Here is a 20,624-nt window from a genome sequence, read left to right on the forward strand (position 1 = left end):
TGCAGGTTAAGGGCCCAACAGAGCGGAGTCCCTTTTGGCATTTTACGGGATTCGAACCTCAGAGCCACCACTCCGCCTATAATCTTCATTATTATTAAGAACATCTGACACCAAGTCAAGTTCTGGAGGTCCCTAAAGTCCAAGTGTCCACCAGACTCCATTGCCACTTTTTTCATGTGTCTGGCATTCTGTCCAGGGAGTGGTCCTGCCTCGTGTCCATAGTGCCTGATGGGGTAGGCCTCAACCCCAATGTGACCCTACTTATGATTAAGCAGACTTAAGGTAATGGTATGGCAAGCCAAAGTATTTATGTGCTGAGGTCCGTTGGTTAGGAAGTCCAAAATGTTTGCATAGAATGGCGCTCAGTCTTAAATGGATTGTTAAACGGGCCGCTGCGGAGGAGACCTGGACAGCTGGGGTCCTAGCTGGGAAGTTGGGTGCTTGTTGGGTTTTGTGTGTGGCTGTCCGCTGCACCTTGTGTTCTATGAAAGTCATAGTTCTGGAATTAATCCGGTTAGTTATTGATCTCGCATACTTCAGACCCCCATTTTCTTTATTAAGACGTTTTCACGGCGGTCAAATGGACCCAACCGCTGTATCGTGAATGTGAGAGCGAGCGCGCGCGCGCGCGCACGCGCACTACTCTGCCAGTCCATTTAAAAGTTCTCATGTGACGTCACGCGTACCCCCGCGCGGGTTGGACGGCGGGAGCTTCAAACGCTGCTGATGTCAGCGGAAGAGTCGGGTGTCGCGTGCAGGTACGTGTAGTTCAGGTAGGGAGGCGCGTGTCCGATGGCGACCAAGTGTATGAGTCGTTGTTTTGCGCTCTTCTGGCTCGGCGTAGGCTTCGACGTCGTCGGCTTTATTTTGGTGCTTGTTGGCATTTTCGCCAATGTGCAGTACGGCGGCAGGTTCTTCGGTGACTTCTTAATCTACACTGGCGCCATTCTCATTTTCCTGAGCCTGATTTGGTGGATTTTATGGTACACGGGCAACATCGAAGTGTCTCTGGAGGAGCTCGGGAAGGACCCGTCCGCCAAAAAGAGTCGATTTGCGCAGTGGGCGAGGAAGGTCTCTGAGCGACTGTCGAAGAGAGGCTTGAAAACTTTGGAGGAAGCCGCCGAGAGGATGAGCATCGGGCGGAAAGAGCCCGTCCGAGGCGCGGTGAGCGCCGGCAGCCCGAGCCGTGTCACCTGGGAGGTCCCGAACGGTTACGTGTACGAGAATGGCAGCATGGACGTGAGCACCGAGAACGAGAAGACCCTGGAGCTGGGCACCTTGAAAAGGACGGCCGGGAATGGTGCGCCGGTAGGAGAGCGGCTGGTATAGCGGGGGACGGGGGACCGCAAGCCGACGATTCGGAGCAGCGAAGGTGCGGGTGAGTACGACCTTAGTGCCTCAGTCTGGACGTTTGTAAATGAAAGAGGGGGCTACCTGTAAAGGGCCGGGGGCGTGCAGTTCGATGGCGCGTGTTAACTTGTGTTCGCTCCATATGTAAAGGTGTGACCCCCCACGTCCAGACTTTACATCTGTAAAAGGTGTGGCATTGGATTGGATTGACCACCTTTGATAGAAATACAGAAAAATCGAAGTTCTGGCAAAGGCCAGCGTGATTAGATTCTACTTTACTTGTCCCCACGATGCTTCCTCCTTTGTTTACGTGTATTTGCTTAGCAGAAGCTTTTATCCAAAGCGACTTACAAAAGTGGCCCACATAATGGTGTAAAGATCAGACTGAGCGACAGTGTGACAGGACCAGGGCCCAAAATGTAACCATCACAGGTGAAGAGCTCAGAATGAAATGTAAAGGCGCCATACTGGCATGTGTGGCCCCTCATTGAGCCACTGCTTGATAAAGAACCGTTCCACTCTTTAAAGGGATCTTTAGGCTTTGAAAAAAGGTTCTTGATATGCGGACGACCCAAATTTTCTATGTTCAATAGGCTGCAGTGCCCACACTCTTAAAAGTAAAGGCGTCCGAGTGGCTCTTCACAGCGATGCCATGTAGGGGGACCGGTTTTGGTTCCCACTTATTTAGCTCCATACGGCAAATGCCAATGAACTGATGGTGATGCCTACCTATGGGTTCCTCATTTTAAAAGAACTCCCGATGCGTACGATAACACGGGCCAAGTCTTCGTCTGTTAACATCCATTAATGATTTCCATTTTGTTCGACTTATTGGGAAGTTTTCCAAACCATAAAGGACCAACTTCACATGCAAGGAAGCCACCCCAGAATGAAATGGGTGCTCGGTCAAGAAATGGCTCTATGAGGAACCACACAAGCCGGTGAAGAACCGTAAAGTGCAATTAAAGAACCAGGATTTTTAAGAGTGTAGCAAGATGTGGACTGGCGGAGAGAGCCTGAGCTTAGCTGGCGTGATTGTATGCAGCGAGGGTCCTCCTAAAATCGGCAGCCCGCTGGTATTTCACAAATCTACTATCCCCTGTTCATGACGCTCGTTATGGATCTAATGCTGCGATAAGTTTGAACAGGAAAGTTCACAGTTTGGAGGTTTCAGCTGCAGTGCCCCCCACAAGTCGGGTTCCTTACTCAGAAGGTCTGGAGGGCCTCGCCAACCCCAACCTTAAAATCCAAGATGGCTGCAGCACACCTCAACTGCAGTGTCCTTCTGTGTTGTTAGCACTTCGGCCTGTTTGTGTCTCACTAAATCGGCCGTTCACACGGTGGACCTGTTACCACGTAATGCCCTGTTATCGATTGGTATTGTGGGCCCGGCTGGTAGGCCAACGTTTCTTTTGGCATTCCTTGGTCTGTCAGAGCTACAGTGGGCAGAGAAAAGAGTTGGCGCCAGCGCCCCCTATCGTCGCATATTGGTATTGGTTACCTCATTACAGCCCAGAAGGTGGTCCCCAGGCTCACTTGTGTGACATTCATTTTAATCCACCTGTCCAGTTCGGGGTTGTAGGAGGATGGGGCCCGTCTCTGAACCGCTGGGTGCCAATTGGAAATCAGCCTGGGGGTGTCACTCTGTGCCCCCACTTGCTCCTACTGGTCCAGTTCAGAGTAGTCCATTAACATCAAATTGGTTTATTTTTTGGTTTTAGAATTCACCTAAACTGGCAAAGACCTACTGATAGCGGGCACATGTGGGCTGCTTTTACTTGGTTGATCGGGTTTAGGCATGTTGTAGGGATGCCCCCCCTCAGGTGGCTCCCCCCTGGAGCAGACCCAGGACACACTGGAGGGATTCCATCTCTCGGTTTGGCTTAGGAACGTCTGGGAATTCCCCCCAGTGAGAGCTGGAATCTGGACAGGGGAGACTGGGCTGACGGGCTTGACCTGCTGCTACTGTGATGGGCACCGGAAAATGAGATGAGATGAAAATGGAGCTGTCACAGCGGCCCAGGGGTTTCTACGGTGCGTGCCAACCTGCGTTTCTGCTTGTGTGTCTGACATTTACTTAGTCATTGTAAACAGAGGGCGGTGACACTTCCTGGTCGGGCTCTGCTGCAGAATCGTGACATTTACTAAGCGCTGGCATCCACTTTGATTCACTCGCACTATTTTCGTGATACTCTTAAACCGTAGCCCGTCCAGATCTGTCCATCTGGTCCAAGGTGTATGGCGTGCGTGTGCCGGCTTGCAAAAACAGCTGAATCTGAAACTTTAAAAAAAAAATGGCCAGGTGACCATCTGCTTTACCCGATACCAGTGACCATGGCAGCCCGAGTCAATGCCAGCCACTTCAGAGAGTCGGCAGGGGACTCGCTCTGGGTTGGACCCCACACTGCGGTCCGTCTGTCTGTCCGTTCCCCAAAGCTGCTTTATCCTGAGCAGGGTGGCTGGCAGGATGTGTGTTACACAAAGTGGCACAAGATGGCTAAGTCTTGAGCACCAAACGATGACAGCTTCACGCTGACGCCTCCGAATGAACCTGCGCAGCTCTGTTTAGAGAAGCCTGCCACACCCTGTCCTGCATATTTGTGAGTGACAACACCTGTGCCAACTCGGGGAAACGTCCTACCTCTTCGGGGAAGAACCACCTTCTGTGATCAGCAAGTTCAAGGACCTTTAGCCTTTTTCCGCGTACACATTATTTGGATATTTGACATCAGTGTGTGTCTCGTGTGTCTCTTTAGAGTCCATGACATCCATTTTCTCTTCCTGGAATTTGCAGGCAGGAGGAAGGCCTTCTGTTCTCCAAGTAGTCCATACGTCCATTTGCTAAGCCTGCTTATCCAGTGCGGGGCTGAGGTGAAGCTGCAGCCCATCCCAGCAACCATTGGGAGCAAGGCAGGAATTGTGTGGGAATTACATTTAAGAATTATTGAACAGCTGGCAATGCTAGTGTGGCACCCTGACCAGGGTTTGTTCCTGCCTTGGGCCCAGTGCTTGCTGGGATAGGCTCCAGCCCCCCAGTGACCACCTTCTGGATAGGCAGGCTGAAGAGATGGAGGGGTATGGGGAGTGGAGGGGTGTTGGAACAAATAGGCCTGATGGACTGAGGGGTCTCGTCTGTTAAATTTATTGTCACATTCTAAGCTCAGATACGGCTTTCCTTTACCACAAATAATAATAATTCATTACATTTATATTGCGCTTTTCTCAAATGGCCTGTTATATAAAGTACCTGCCTAAAGGGATGCATGCGGACCCCCACACCTGCACATCACGGTTTCACTGTCTGTGTGTAATGCATACAATTCTTTTAGCGGGTGGTCACTTGAAGGTGATGCCAAGTCGGCTGGGTGGTTGCTTGTAAACCGAGGCCTGTCTAATGATGAGCGCCTCACACTTTGGCCTGCCTGGTTTGACCAGGGATGCTGCTCTGTGCCAACTGCATCGTGACCAATGTGCAGATTGACAAGTGTGCCACCCTGCGTTGGGGGGGTAATGTGGATGGATCTCCCCGAACACGTTATTCCATCTTGCCCTGCAGGTGTTCAGCGGAGTCGCTCTCTGGCGACTGGGGAGGCCACTGTGGTGATCTGAGATCCCGGCCATTTCCCTTGTAACATTCGGAGGGCACGCTGCTGCCACATAACCAGTCGTGGCGATTCTGATGTTCTGTGCCGTTCTGCCATTGCTCTGCTTGCATCAGAGGATGTGGAGACCCTCCTGTCATTACAGGACAAAGACCCGATTCAATTGTTTAAAGGAATTCCTAGATTTGTGGGGCTTCCATCTTAATGAATTGGCAGGACGGGGCGCACAGCAGCCCATGGTGTCTGTTCATCTGCTCCCTTCAGCGACATCTCCATGTGTGTGTGTGCGCACGTGTGTATTATCTTTATTAACTGAACCCAAGTGCAACTTACTTAGGCTGCTCATCCAGAAAAGGACACAAGTCGTGTGTTCTGATGTGCCCGCCTTCAGCCCTGCCACTCTGCCAGAGCTGCCCTTAAGCACGTCTACCCGAACTGGGATAAGCCGAGTGAAATCAGTTTCTTACAAACCCGTTTACATGCATGAGTCCACTCATGGGGTCCTCCTTTGACCACTCGCCCTGCTGTCATTCAGATGTGCTGACAGGACATTAAATGTCCCCAACGGCCCTTGTGAATCTGAAGAGGGCATGGAACCTGTGCCACTGAGCTTAGCTCATCAATATAAAGGGAGCGATTTCTGAAATTATTGAGGCGGACTATTTTAACCAGAATAATGGCATCGCCCGAGCATTTGTCACAGCAGACTCCCCTTGGTGCAGATGCTCCTGCTGTTTCCCACCTGTGGCTGCTGGACGTACAGTACGTGCAAAAAACAAAGACCTGCGCAGACCACACAGTCCGTAACTGCAGACCGGTCGAGGGTCCATTCGCATGGCCACATAACCAGGGTACGTTGTGCAACATTTCCGTGTGTTTGTCCCCACTTTTGCTAACCCAAATTAAAGGGTATGTGTGACAGTCTTGAGAGCGGGTGACTGAGTGACCTGCTTATTAACACTAGAATTACCAGAGCCTATGAAAAAACTTGTAGATCCGGCCCACCTTAAATCCGTTCACACCTCTCCGTCAACATCTTTTGTCCTGTTAATGTGCAGATAACGACAAGCAGCCAGCTATTCCATCCCCCCACCGCTGCAGAATGTGCACAAACTTCTCCCAGCTCATGTCTTGATTGATTATCTGGGAGTGAAGTGCTGGAGTTCTAGAGTGTAAATAATAGATCGTTATTTGGAGCACATGCACTTCACGTGTGTTCCATTTCTACAGTAATCTGTGTAAACACATTGTTAAAACAGAAACATTTTTCATATTTTAGTAGTAAATGACAAAATGTTGGCATAAACTATATTTGATGTTTGGACTTCAGGCTTCACACATTCTAAACACTTTCACAAAAGGTTCAAGGACGATACAACAGCGTCTGTGGCGTAGCAGTAGGATTTGCTGACTTGTAATCAAGAGTCCCCCAGTTCGATCCTGACTGCCTCCTGTATTTACTGTTTTGAGTAGTGAGCTGCTCTTATTGTTAATACAAGGGGGCTCTGCCCCCTGCTCGCTTCGCTCGCCTACCCCCAGTGTTGGGTAACCCGAAATTCATCGATTAATGTATGAGATATGTTTGTAGCTCCGTTAGTTGAGCTGTTTGGTTTTGGAGCCGAGACAGTTTTGCTTCCGCGGTTTCAGATGTGCGTTGTAGGTGCCGACGTCTATTGTTTTTGTCCATGCGGGCTCGTTTTTGTAGCTCCATTAGTGGAGCTGTATAGTTTTGGAGCCGTGATCGTGACTCCATTAGTTCTCCGTTGTTTACCGTTAGTAATATGAATAATTGCATTTACTGTTAATATGGAGCGGTTTCTGTGCTTGTACTGTAATGTGATTCACTTATGCTGTATATTTTGGACGTGTGAGGATGACGTACGTTCAATACGGAGCGTTCGTTTATTCTTATTACAGTTTGGATGTGTGAGGATGATGTACGTTTTAGAATGGAGTATTCGTATATTTATATTACGTGTTGTAGGCGCCTTCGGCTTTCGTTCTAACTCGCGCCCTCCGTACTATTATGCTGTGTATGGTGGACCTCTGTGGACTCCGTACTTTTTCCCGTTTCACTCTGGGGCGGGGGGCTGAATCCTCTTTTTTGTGTGGCTGTGTCGTTACCTATGGGCGCGTTGCCTCATTTCTTATTTACGTTAGTTGAGCTCCTTTGTTTTTGAGCCGTGACGCGTTGTAAGCGCTTATTTACGTTAATTCAGCTAACATTATACCTCCGGTGCCGTGTGTGTGTTTCATGTGGTAGTCGTTGTAGGCGTATGCGCCCTCCGTACTATCTCAGGTTTGACTATGCTGTGTTTTGTGGACGTTTGAGGATGCCGTACTCTCGTGTTGTAGGCGCCCGCGCCTTCCGTACTATCTTTGTGGACCTGTGGGGCCTCCGTAGCGTCTTCTGTCTGACTCTGGGGTGCAGCGCAGAATCCTCTTTTTTGTGTGGCCGTGTCGTTAGTCATTAGCTATGGGCGCGTTGTTGCTTCATGTCTTATTTATGTTAGGTGAGCTCTTTCGTTTTTGGGCCGTGACTCCTTCATTCGCGATGGATCACACTTCGCTTGCGGTTTATGAGACGCGCGCCTGCGCACTATGTCTCATGGTCCCATCGCCGTGTACCTGCGTCCATATCCGGTTTATTCTCGGTTAGTAATATGGATTATACAATAAACACATGCTTTTAGTTTGTGTCTGTAACAGCTGATGTACATTTATAGTCCTTTTTCACTTTTATTCTCTCAGTCACGATCACGTTACATACTACTGCTCCCCCACCCAGGGATCTGAAGCGGTTACTTTTTATCTGAAACTGGGAATAACTGTAGATGTGAGTGGTGTTTTGAGACAATCGAACTGGAAATTCTCTGATCTGGATGGATAAAAGCTGACACACAAACGCTGGTGAATCTTCCTTCTTCGTATCTCACTGTCACTTGATATTTTTTTTTAATTCACTTTTATTGAGTGTTCCTGCTCACACTGAATTAGTATGCACCTTATGGTTTATGAAAAACAGGGACGTAGGTATATATGATATTTGGAATTATTCATTTTATGACCTGTATAGTACATTTCGGAAAACATTGTGGCACGGATGTAACATTAGTGCTGCAAGAATCCTGATGAGGGTGCGGAAATATGAACACATCTCACCAATCCCTCAATCACTTCACTGGCTCCCTTATCCATCTCCGTATCGAATACAAAGTCTGTTTACTCACCAGTGTCTCCATGGAAATGCTCCGCAATATCTTAGAACTCCTTATTATATATTACAATCCACTACAAGAAACCTCCATTTTACAAACGCCCACCACCTTCGCCCCTCTGTGACCAAACTTCTTACAGTGGGTGACCGAGCCGCTGCTCCACGGCTCTGGAATGTTCTACCAGGGAGCCTGAGAACACAGCAGATTGTTGGCTGTTTTAAGACTTTTCTATTTAGGAAAGCTTATTAACAAGAATGCTATAATTATTGTTGTTTTATCTCTGTTTTTATCTTGCCTTGCCTTTGTTTAAACTTTTTATGTTGCACTTTTGAGATTTACTGCTAATGTAATGTGCCCCTATAAATAAAATGCATTATTATTATTAACATTATTCAATTTCATTTGCATAACATCTTGCAGTTATCATTAGTGACCATGTGTTTTAACCCTGATCTTGCCAGTCCCCACATGTTGTTTCTTTTGTACCCCAGTACATGCAGAGAATCGAATAATACAGAGAGGTCAGTTCAGCGCTATAAGCAATCCTCAAATTCAAATGTTAACAGTTCACACACACACACACACGCAAGGACCGTCCTTCCTACACTTACGACGTGTGTACCTGTTGCAATGCGCACACTTAATTAGTTGTGAAAATTGATCACTGATTAGGAAAAGGGTCAGAATGAAAACCTGTGGCCCACCAGGCCCCCGGTGTTGGACTCCCCTGCCCTACACGCTCACACATGCACTTCTTCACCAGGGCAGAAACAATTATTGGGTTAAGGGGGCAAGAGTTGGTAAAAAAAAAAAAAACCATACTGGTTTGATTCTGACGAAATGTAAATAACTCTTCAATTCCACCCGGGGGGGTAAACATTAACAATATACAAAGTTATAGTCTGTCTGTATACCTGCATTGTTATCACTCTTTAATTTAATATTGTTTTTTGTATCAGTATGCTGCTGCTGGAGTATGTGAATTTCCCCTTGGGATTAATAAAGTATCCATCCATCCATCCATCCATCCCCCAAGTCCAGATGTACTAAGTTGATTCAACAATTTTTTTTTTTTTTTTTTTTTTTAACTTCTAGCTTTTTGATTAAAATATATAGCTCCATATTTTTTTTTTTTTTTTAAATTTCCCCAGCTTTGTTTGATGTGTTTTACTCCATGTTGGTAACTTCCTTAAGTACCTGAAGTTCGGCATGTTCAGGCCCGGCCAGTACTTGGATGGGAAATCAGCTGCTGCTGAAAGAGGTGTTGGTGTGGATCTCAATGACGCTGTGCTGTAAAAATGGCACCGTCCACTCAGATGAAATGTAAAACCGACGTCCTGACTCTCTGTGGTCATTAAAGATCCCTGAGCATCCTTCATTAAGGTGCAGGGGTGTATCCTGATGTGCTCGCAAAATTGCCCTCCATGACCCCTTCGTCGTCTCCTCTCTCTAATTGGCAATACCTCTAGCTGTTTAGGTGGTGAAGCAGCAAATGTGTGGCAAGCAGACTGGCACAAAAATGGCTGCCATTGACTCTTCCAGGTAATTAGTGGTAGTAGAAGTGCACTGAAGCACTTTGAGTAGTGAGAAAAGCACTATATAAATCTAAAGAATTATCAGTAAATAATAATAAACATGACCTGAGAGCATCGCTGCAGCCTTTAAACCAAAACTTTAACAGGTCAGGTTGGTTGATAGTAGCCTCTTGATTCACGTTGGCAGTGATAGTGTCTTGTATCCTGTGTGTTTTATGTGCTCTCAGTCCACATAGTAGATGTACGAGTCTGAGTACAAATCGAGGAGTCCGAGTATCAACTCCACAGCCACACTTGGCTCATGTGCCCTTCAGACCTCCAGTAGGAGGTAATGGGAGCAAACAGCGGGCTTTACGTCCAGTCTGGAGTTCTAGTTCTAGTTACTCAAAACCTGTGTGTATGTGCATGCGATTTATAATTTAGTTTTTGTATTTTTATTTTATTCAAATCAAAAAAAACCCCATACATGTAGTTTGTTTTTTTTTTAATGTAAACTATTGTCTGAACTGCTCGATTTCAATGACGCCTCTCCTCCAGTCTGTAAAAGTGGAAATGAGCCGAGAGTCAGCAGGGCCTGTTTGAAAATGGGGGGCTTCTGTTACCAAGTAGTTGAGCTGCAGCACCACAAACAAGAAGGACTGGTTTTTGTTTGCAGATTAGACACCGACAGGTAGGAGCACCAGAGCCTCGGATTTGCTTATACGTGTGTGTGTGTTTGTGTCTCTAATGGGCTCCGTCAGGCCACCACAGCACGTTATTTTATTTTTCTTTCTTGCACTGCAGCCTGAAGTTCAGCCATTGCGTGTTCGTCTGGAGGTCCTGCTTTGTCTTTTCTGTATGAGGAGTTCATGATGCTTGGATTGTTTAATGACGTGATCCATTTCATTTAATTGGAAATTTACTGTGAGATTTGTAACATTGATGTTTTGCTATTTATTTATTTTTTCTTTTTCCAGATGCTTAGAGAAAATCACATCCAAGGGTGTCTGAATCTGAAACTTGGACTGAGATTCTGCCTGGCTTGTTGCCCTGGTATACCCGCCTCAGGGTTGGCGAGACTCGTTTCTGCTGGTCGGTCCTCCTCCTTTCTTTTCTACTTTTTTTTTTTAATATATTGCTGCTATGCAATGCAGCTGACGTGCAGCTTTCCTTCATTTGTTAAAGGAGGATGAAGGTGGAAAGCATTTTATTGTCGTCTTGAAATGTAAATATTTGTATAAAACCATTTTTCTCTTTCCAGTAAAGCAAGTTTAAAGAATTCTTACAAATCATTTACTGAAGGTTAATAAAGCATTTTGGGCCAAATTCAGTTTCATGACTCAAATTATAGATGTCTGGGTCGGGGGGTCATATATGGGTGTTGTATGTGTGTGCCTATCTATATTCCATCCATCCATTTTCCAACCCACTGAATCTGAACACAGGGTCACGGGGGTCTCCTGGAGCCAATCCCAGCCAACACAGGGCACAAGGCAGGAAGTAATCCTGGGCAGGGTGCCAACCCACCGCAGGCCTATCTATTTCTATATCTCATAATATAACATTATCTTCCACTGTTACGCTGATGACCCCCAGCTCTACCTTACTAGCAAACCTGCTGCTTCCCTTCCACCCTCCTCACTTACTGATTGCATAGCAGAAATCTAATCCTGGTTTTCTTCAAATTTTCTTAAATAACAACAAGTGACAAAACTAAGGTCTCCTCATTGGTACAAAATCCACATTCTCCTAGCTGATCGTTTGTCCTTTGTTATTGATAATTCCTCTGTCTCCCCTTCCCCACAGGTGTCATCCTTGACAGTACTTTATCCTTTCAGTCCCACATAAGTAACATCTCCCGGTCTTCATATTTCCACTTACGTAACGTTAATCGTATTCGCCCCCCCCCTCACTCCCCACACCACTGCTATCCTCGTTTATAGACTTGTCACTTCTCGTCTTGATTATTGCAATACCCTTGTCTTTGGTCTTTCTCGCAAATCTCTTTATAAGCTTCAAGTGGTCCAGAATTCAGCTGCCCACCCTCATCATTACTGGAGCCCCCTCTACTCACCATGTCACTCCCGCCTTGCAGCAGCTTCATTGGCTTCCAGTTCAATTCCGCATTCAATTCAAAATTCTTCTGTTAACTTTTAAGGCTCTCCACACCCTCGCCCCTCCACATCTGTCTGACCTCCTCCATGTTGCCATTCCTGCCGTACCCTGAGATCCTCTTCCTCCATCCACTTGACTGTCCCCTTTGTCTGTCTTACCACTATGGGGGGCACAGCACTCAGTTACTCTGGAACTCACTACCATCTGAGCTTAGAAAAATTGAATCATTTTCGCTTTTCAAATCTAAACTTATAACTCATTTAAGACGGCTTTTTCTCTTTGATTATAATTGCTGTCCGATTTTAATTTTTGTATTTTAGTTTTGTGTATAATCTGTGTTTTATCTATTGTTCGGTGTCCTTGAGTGTTTAGAAAGGCGCCTACAAATAAATAAAATGTATTATTAATGTTATTAATACAAAGTAAAAAGCATGTGAACCCTTTGGAATCATCTGGTTTACTGCATGAATTGGTCATAAAAAGTGATGTGATCTTCATCTAAGTCACAGGTGCTGCTCTACACAATGACCTTAAGCCAATGACACACACAAAATTCTACTCTTTCACGTCTTTATTTTACAAACACATTCAACGTTCACAGTGGTAGTGGAAAAAGTATGTAAACCTTGGGATTTAATAACTGGTTGACCCTCCTTTGGCAGGAGCTTCCTGTAACTGCAGATCAGACCTGCACATCGTGTGCTTTGGGGGGGGAATTTGCGCCCATTCTTCCCTGCAGAACTGCCTTAACTCTTCCATATTCTTTGGTTGTCTTCTGTGTATGGCTCTCTTCAAGTCATTCCACAGCATCTCAATAGGACTGAGGTCTGGGCTCTGACTGGGCCACTCCAAAAGGCCGAGTTTGTTCTTCTGAAGCCACTGTGCTGTGGATTTGCTGCCATGTTTGGGGTCGTTGTCCTGTTGCATCACCCAGCCTCTTGTGAGCTGAAGTTGACAGACAGACACCCTCATATTATCCTGGAGAATTTGTTGATAAACTTGTGAATTCATTTTCCCCTCAATGATGGCAAGCTGTCCAGGCCCTGATGCAGCAAAGCAGGCCCAAATCATGATGTTCCCTCCACCATACTTTACTGTAGGGATGATGTTTTGATGTTGATATGCTGTTCCCTTTTTACGCCACATGAAGTTCTGCTTGTTCCTCCCAAATACTTCAATTTTGGTTTCATCAGTCCACAAAACATTTCCCCAGTACCGTTGTGGAGTGTCCAAGTGTTCTTTCAGCAATGTTCTTTTTTGATAGCAGTGGCTTCCTTCTTGGTGTCCTGCCATGGACTCCTTTCTTGTTGAATGTTTTGCGTATAGTTGACTCATGAACAGAGATGTTAGCCAGTTCTGATGACTTCTTCAAGTCCCTTGCTGTCACTCTAGGGTTCTTCTTTACCTCATTGCTGACTTTGTGTTGTGCTCTTGGGGTCATCTTGGCAGGGCGTCCACCTCTAGGCAGAGTAGCCACAATACCAAACTGTCTTCATTTATAGACAACTTGCCTAACAGTAGACTGATGAAGATCTCAGATCTTTGAGATGACTTTGTAACCCTTTCCAGCCTTATGTAGATGAACAATTCTCGATCGTAGCTCTTCAGACAGCTCTTTAGTGCAAGGTGTGATTCCCATCTGGATATACGTCTTGTCAAAAACTCAAACTCAAACTTTAGAGTGTTTGTGATCAAAGTCATTCTGGGCCGCACCTCTGAACTCGTTTCATTAAATGGACTCCAGGTGTACTAAATTCAGACTGCAGTGAGCTTTTGAAAAAGTCGTTGGCTTAGGGTTCACTTACTTTTTTCAACCTTCAGTTTCACAGTTTGAATGATTTATTCAATAAGGTCAAAAATTCTCTGAAAATCTGTGTCTTTAGTTATAGGAGACTGTGTTTGTTCATTATTGTGACTGACATGAAGATACAACCAGGTTTTACATGGGAATTAGACATAAATATAGACAATTCCTAGGGTTCATGTACTTTGACTGTATGTATGTATGTGTATATATAATACACACACACACCCCTCTAAATTTTCTAGTGTATCTGTTCCTCCACACTTTGTGTCTTTTCAGGCGTCTCTTCTCTTGGTAGGTTCTCTTTTTCAGACTTGTGTTTGCTCACCACAGTGTGTTAATAAAGAGCACATGAGGGGCTGTGATGAGGTCGGGACGCGGCCTTCACCCAATGGCGTGTCTGCCAGAGGTGAGCCTGTGCTGTAAAGCTCCAGCGTTGTAATGATTTACTAGTAAGGCTTGGCTAGTTAAGCGCCATTCGGCTTTTCTACTTGCACTGTAAGAACTCCTCGGTTTTGCCAAGTCGTAGACGTATTGGAGCCGAGCGGACCCCTGTAGTTTTTTTTTTTTTTCCCCGTCTCTTTACCTTTCTTCCATCAAATACCAAACTACTTCATTTTCTAAGCCTGCTTATTCCTGAGCAGGGTCTCCATTATCTGGAGCCTATCCCAGCAAGCAAAGGGCACGAGGCAGGAACAATCCCTGGACAGAGCGCCAGTCCACACCACAGACGCACACGGGGGTCAGTTTTAATTGTGACCTCCGTGACTTTGGACTGTGGGATGAAACTGGAGCACCGAGAGGACATCCGCCCAGACTCCACTAAGAGAGGACCCGGGACATGAACCCTGGGTCTCCTTACTGCCAGGAAGCAGCACTGCTACTATGCCACATTGAATAGCTTGCTTATTTTCAGTACGTGTGTGTGTGTGTATGTGTGTGTTTTATATACTAGCCATGCCACCTGTCTAAAATCAGTTGATACCAAAGTAATCAACATAGACCTCCACTTTCATGTTCATATCTCTGTTGTATGCCATTTGGTATAGGATTCATAAAAGCAAAGTGAAGGTTTGTGATGTGCCATCTGTTGGAATGTACTGTACTTAGGGTCGCACTCCTGTTGAAAGGTTAACCTCCAGCCCAGTCAGGGGTCCAGAGTGCTCTAGCGCAGGTTTTTATCAAGTGTACCTCCATTAAGCTTTCCCTCAAACCTGCATGGTCTGAAAAACGAGCCACCTCAGTGCTTCACCATTGGATTCTGGTTTCCTCCAGACATGACATTTAGGGTTGAGGCCAAACAAACAGTCAGATCTCGTTTCTCACAGCTTGTCAAAGACCTTTGGGTGCCTTTTTTTTTTTTTTTTGCAAATTCCAGGTAGGCTTCCATGTGTCATGTGGCCACTCTGCCATAATGCTCAAATTAATGGAGTGTTGCTGTGCTGCTTGTCCTTCTGGAAGTTTCTCCCTTCACCATACAGGTTATCTGGGGCTCAGCCAGAGTGACCGTTAGGTTCTTGGTCACCTCTCTTACCAAGGTGGTCCTTCCCTGACTGCTCAGTTTGGTTCTTCCAAACTTTTTCCATTTAAGAATTACGGAGGTCTCGGTGCTCTTGGGGTACCTTCAGTGCTGCAGATGTTTGCCTCCATACAAGCCTGTCTCTTGAAGCTGTACAGGTACGTCCTTTATCCTCACGGCTTGGGGTTTGTTTTGTTTTGTTGTTGGGACCCTCTAGTCACAGCAGTGTGCCTTAACTAATCTGTCCAGCCCACTGAATGGACCACCGGTGTATAAACGACTGGGGTGCACCCGAGTGTCAAAGCAAAGGGTCTGAATCCTTGTGGCAGTGGGATAAGTCGGCTTCTTATTTTTAATAAAGTTGCAAAAATGGCTATAATCCCATTATTATGTTGTCATTCTGGGGTACTGAATTGTTGGGGGGGGGGGGGGGGGGGGGATGAATTTAAGTGATTTTAGCACAAAGCTGTAAACAAGCAAAATGTGACAAAAATGAAGGGTCTGAAGAGTTTGTGAACCTGCTGTAAATTTGTAAAGGAATCTAAAAACCTGTTCATCTGAAGGCACTGCGTGTGTACCTATAATCTACTAGCTCTGCCCACGTAGTCCTGAAATGGGACAAACTTTAAAAATCAATCAAAATAAATATCTGGCCAAGCCAGATGTCAGCAGTGTATCTGATCGTGTTCAGCTCTGGGGAGAAAAGCACGAGGCCGTGATATGTCTGCCAATGAGCAGCTCCCCTCTAAAACACACGGAGCTCTGATCTCTCACCGAGAAACGTCAAACGTTACTCTTTAGCTATCTCTAGATGATGATGTCTGTTGAACAAACAGGTATCGCTAGCTAAGCAGAGGCGAGGTGCACTCCAACACGTGGCGAGAGGCAGGTGGGCCCCGTCCGGCTCAGCCTGCAGCCTCTGTGTCGCTATGTCGCTCCTGCAAGTGAACTGGGAGTCTGAGGAAGTCGCAAAATCAAGCGGAATGTTCAAGCAAATTATAGAAAAAAAGCCCGATCTGAATCTGTTAAGTAGTTCTGTTGTGAATAGCAGACAGACGGACAGACAGAATGATGTTGGATTTTATATAATATATATATATATATATATATATATATATATATATATATATATATATATATATATATATATATAAAATTAGTCATTTAGCCCGTTACAATAACGAGCGCTAGAACAGTAGTGCATAAACATTAGTAGGAACAGTCTATATTAAATGGCAAGGGACTTTGACCTCATTCTTTTTGTTGGTCGTATTTTTCTTTCTTGTGCTGATGTTTACTTGCTGAGCTGACCGTTCTTCGTGGGCTGCCGCCGTGTATTGTGTGTCTTTAATTTTCTGTGACAGTAATACTGTCTTGTACGGCTCTATTCAATAAGGGCACGCACAAAAAGGCGAGCTTCAAAAGGGCGACCTCAATTGAGCTCGGCGAATAAAGGCGTTCGTAGATAATTTAGTTCAAATGGCTCTGGAATATGTGAAGAGCAACAAAGGTGCAGATCTTTATTTACGCGCGCCTTTATTCGCTGCGCCCAATTGAGGTCGCCCTTTTGAGGCTCGCCTTTTTGTGCGCGCCCTTATTGAAGGATACCGTCTTGTACATCCGCTGGCTTGTACGTCCGTAATATACCTTTAATTTTCTCTGGCGGTAATACAGGCGTGCGCGTTGGTAATATGCCTTTAATCTCCTCTGACAGTAATACTGGCTTGTATGTGGATGTAATATGCGTCACTGTATTGTGTACCTTTAATTTCCTCTCGCAGTAATACTGGTTTGTATTTCCGTAAAACGCCTCTAACTTTCTCTGACAGTAATATCGCGCATCGCACCGTGCCCCGCGCATGCGCACTTCACCAGAAGACACCCACACACGGACACCTGGACGCAAATAGAGATTTTATTAAAGAGGATAATGTGACGAACGGGTGGGGGCAGTACCCAGCCGGGACGCCTGGAAAGACCGGAACAGGGACTACGCCTCCTCTGGACCACGAGAGGGCAGCCGCCCTGGTTGGTATGGGGACCACGGGAACAGAGCATGGAAGCTCAACCCTATAGGGGTCCGTGGTCACCGCCAGGGGGCGCCCAGATGCCTAAGAAGCCCAGGACATCAGGGATACCCGGAGTGCTTCCAGGTGCTTGTGCTGCACTCCCGTCACACTGCATCGGGAAGCTCATCGGGAGGCACCTGGAGCACGTCCGGGTGGACATAAAAAGGGCCGCCTCCCTCCATTTGTCAACTGGAGTCGGGTGGCGGTGGACGTAGCTTGGAGGAGTGGAGGCGGTGAAGGAAGGCATTGAAAGAGGCCTGGACTGAGGGTGCTTGGGGCAGGGGCACTGGGTTGTGTGTGAGACACTGTAAATAGAAGAAATGTCAAATAAACGCGTGTTTGGGTTTGAACCATTGGTGTCTGCCTGTCTGGTATGGTTACAACAATGTGTGTGTGTGTGTATATGTATGCATGTATGTATGTATATATATATAATATATATATATATATATATATATATATATATATATATATATACACATATACACACACATGCAATATTTATTCATTGCATTCATAGTCTGAGTCTCGACGACCCGAATTGTGTGGGTGGTTACCTACCAGGTAACGCTTGTGGTTGGTCTGCCATTCGGCAAACATCCGCCACGGTGCCCTCTTCAGTTGTGAGAAGTAGATCAGGGAATGTTGCATAGTTTACTGTCAAATAATGCAAAGAGTCTGAGGTTCGATCCCAGAGAGGGGAGCAGTAATGTGATGAGCCTAAAATGAAGGCTAAACACGCGTTGCATACTCTTTGCATTATTTGACAGTAAACTATGCAATGTATATTAGAAATAGAGAACAATATGCGTATGTTCTATATATTGCATGATGTTTTTTAGTTTGCATTTTTTTTTCTTTCATATATTTGTAACTATTCTGCTATATTTTATCTTCACATAAGTCATGGAGGTGCCATTAATCTATTGCATTAAATGTAATTGTTTAAAGTAACAAAGGCAAATGGCTCAATGACAACATTTTCTGGTCTGTTGTTTTCCAAAAGGTAAGCAATACGTCCTGAAGTGTGTGAGAGAGTGAAACTGGGAGACCACTGAGCCCCCAAGCCGTTAAAACAGTGGCACCTTGTCCTCTTCGGAGAGACTCTGACCGTCTGTGATGCTGCTGTTCTGATGCGCCGTCTCTACAGAGATGAAGGTCTCACTGTAAAGATGGAAGGCCCCCGCCGCAGCACAGCACGTTAAAGCCTCCTGTACAGTAATGTTGTTTCAGCTGTGTGACATAAAATTTGAAATGCAAATGCCGTTCTGGGGAAATTAGCATAATTTATGACACCTCGTTGTGAGAGAAGAGCAGAAACACAGACTGCCATTGATTTGGGCGAGGACAGACCGCAAAAATGACGACGATGACATTTATTTCTATGGCATATTTTCATACAAACATTGGAGCTCAAAGTGTCTTACGGTATGTCAAAGAAATAGTTAAAGGACAAAGAAAAAAAATGTAAATAAGAGGTAATAATAGTACACAAAGAATAATGCCCACTTCCATAAGAGACATAAAAAATCAAGAGCAGTAGAGTCCTTAAATCCAGAATTGCCTTTTAAGTCTTTTTTTTTTTTAAAAGAAACTAAAAACTCCAATTAAGCTGGAAGGAAAAAAAAAACCCACCTCTGCAGGGGCTTTGTCTTCGGGGATTTGATGCGGTGGGTCTTGTGATAAGTTGGGGTCTCCACTTCTTTCAAGCATCACAGACGGCTGCACACGAGTTTGATCAGGTGCCACCACAGAAGAACGGCATCAGAAAAGAGCAAAGTAAAGATCGCTAAGGACTGCAGCTTCACTGTAGAGTGGGATCATTCTGAGCTTATCTACTTTAGGTAGAGTTCTCGTTTTTAAAGTGGTCCATGGTGCTAGCCTGACGTGTCTCTATTGGTAATGTAGTCCAGATTCAGCAGAAGGCCGCCTCACCACATCTTTTGTACTTGGCTCTTGTAATAATGAGCAGAATGTATTTATAAACTGGGACTCCGGGCCATCTTAACACCATTATAAGACCCCCCCCCCCCCCCCCCCCCCCGGCAAAGCAGTGCACTGAGACCACCTACCGCCACCACCACTCAGCAAGTCACAACATACATAGATTAGCATGGGGCCCCCGGGCAACTGCCTAGCATGCCCATGCGTTAAGACAGCCATGCTGGGATTGTAGGGGGAGGTCAGGCACCCCAGAATATAGGAAGGAGTAAAACATTTTAAAGGTTTATACATCAGTAATATTTTAAAATCAAATTTAGGTGAGTAGTGTGATGACACTAAGACTGAGATTCGATTTGACAAATGCAGTGCAAATGTTTTTGATGCACCATCTGTTGGAATAACAAATGCAATGCATATGTCTCTGTTATATGCCATTTGGTATAGGGTTTGTAAAGGCAGTGTTAATTAATGTGTGTGATGTGCCATCTGTTGGCATGACTGTAGAGACAGAGACTGACACGCAGCCATTTGTACTTTTATTAAGGTGGATAAGCACACAAGTGGGTGACACTGAAATGCTGCGACTCCCCTTTTGGAGTTCAGGGTTGTCTGCTCTGCTCTGCACGCCTTGACTTCTCAGAGTTCAACCACGACAAGGACAGAAAACTCCACAGAAAAAAAATATGATATACAAGTAAATGACAGAACACAGTTAAGCACTGAGAATTTCCAACAGCAGTTAACCTCACGCTAGATAGATAGATACTTTATTAATCCCAATGGGAAACTGCTAATGCGTTTTCTGAGTAAAAAATACGAAAAGGTCAGAAACTCGGCGAGATCAGTTAAAGCTGGAAGCGGCTGAGGGATTGGGAAACACAACCTGATTTAGGTCAATAACAAAATAAAAGTACTATCAAATGTGACAATAAACAATAAATGTGTGTATAATTAAGCGTCACAAATGTTTTTGTTACTTGCTTTTTTTATTTTTTTTTATTTCTTCCTTTGTTCATTGCCGTGACTTTGCCCACAACCTCAAAGACGTCCGGCTGTGAGAACTGTCACTTTCACTCGTCAAAGTTTGAGTAGGCGGGCTCTAGCAAGTCCTGTCTTTTGATTGGTGAATCGTCCGCAGAGTGGACTCGCGCGCTTTACTTGACTTGGAAATCCCGCGGCTCAGAGTTGTGATGGTGACGTCGGACGCGACAGCGCGAAGAAACTCCGTGCGAAACGACAACTTTAAAGGAAGAAACTCGGAGTTCATCATCATCAGCAGCAGGCAGGGGTCTACATCTGAAGTGTCCGCTGTCGATGCAGCACTTGACGGCCGAAGGGTTTTACGACCGCGCTTCAAACGATCAGCCAAAGGGTAGGACTTGCTAGAGCCTGCCCTCTCAAGTTTGACGCGTGAAGGTGTCAGTTTTGAGTTCAGGGTGAGTTCAGTTCTAAGGTGTCATTGAAATAAATAAAAGAAGAAATAAAAGCT

General features: G+C 45.6%; 1 protein-coding gene across 2 annotated transcripts; it reads left to right on the plus strand.

The window, feature by feature from the left end:
- Nucleotides 1-730: 730 nt before the first annotated feature.
- On the plus strand, nt 731-11,010 carry LOC114664994 (transmembrane protein 238-like). 2 transcript variants are annotated; one of them, XM_051918954.1, is made up of 2 exons: nt 731-1,372; nt 10,662-11,010. In XM_051918954.1, exon 1 carries the CDS (start codon nt 793-795, stop codon nt 1,327-1,329), a length of 537 nt encoding a protein of 178 aa, XP_051774914.1. In that variant the 5' UTR covers nt 731-792; the 3' UTR covers nt 1,330-1,372; nt 10,662-11,010. The 2 variants fall into 2 exon arrangements, with proteins under 2 accessions (XP_051774914.1, XP_028675181.1); XM_028819348.2 differs by having other exon boundaries at nt 732-1,378.
- Nucleotides 11,011-20,624: the final 9,614 nt, after the last annotated feature.

The sequence above is a fragment of the Erpetoichthys calabaricus genome, chromosome 14 (assembly GCF_900747795.2).
Source record: "Erpetoichthys calabaricus chromosome 14, fErpCal1.3, whole genome shotgun sequence".
NCBI classification, from domain to species: domain Eukaryota; kingdom Metazoa; phylum Chordata; class Cladistia; order Polypteriformes; family Polypteridae; genus Erpetoichthys; species Erpetoichthys calabaricus.

Excerpts from the sequence above, each read along its gene's own strand:
- LOC114664994 (XM_051918954.1), top strand. The coding sequence starts at position 793 with ATGGCGACCAAGTGTATGAGTCGTTGTTTTGCGCTCTTCTGGCTCGGC.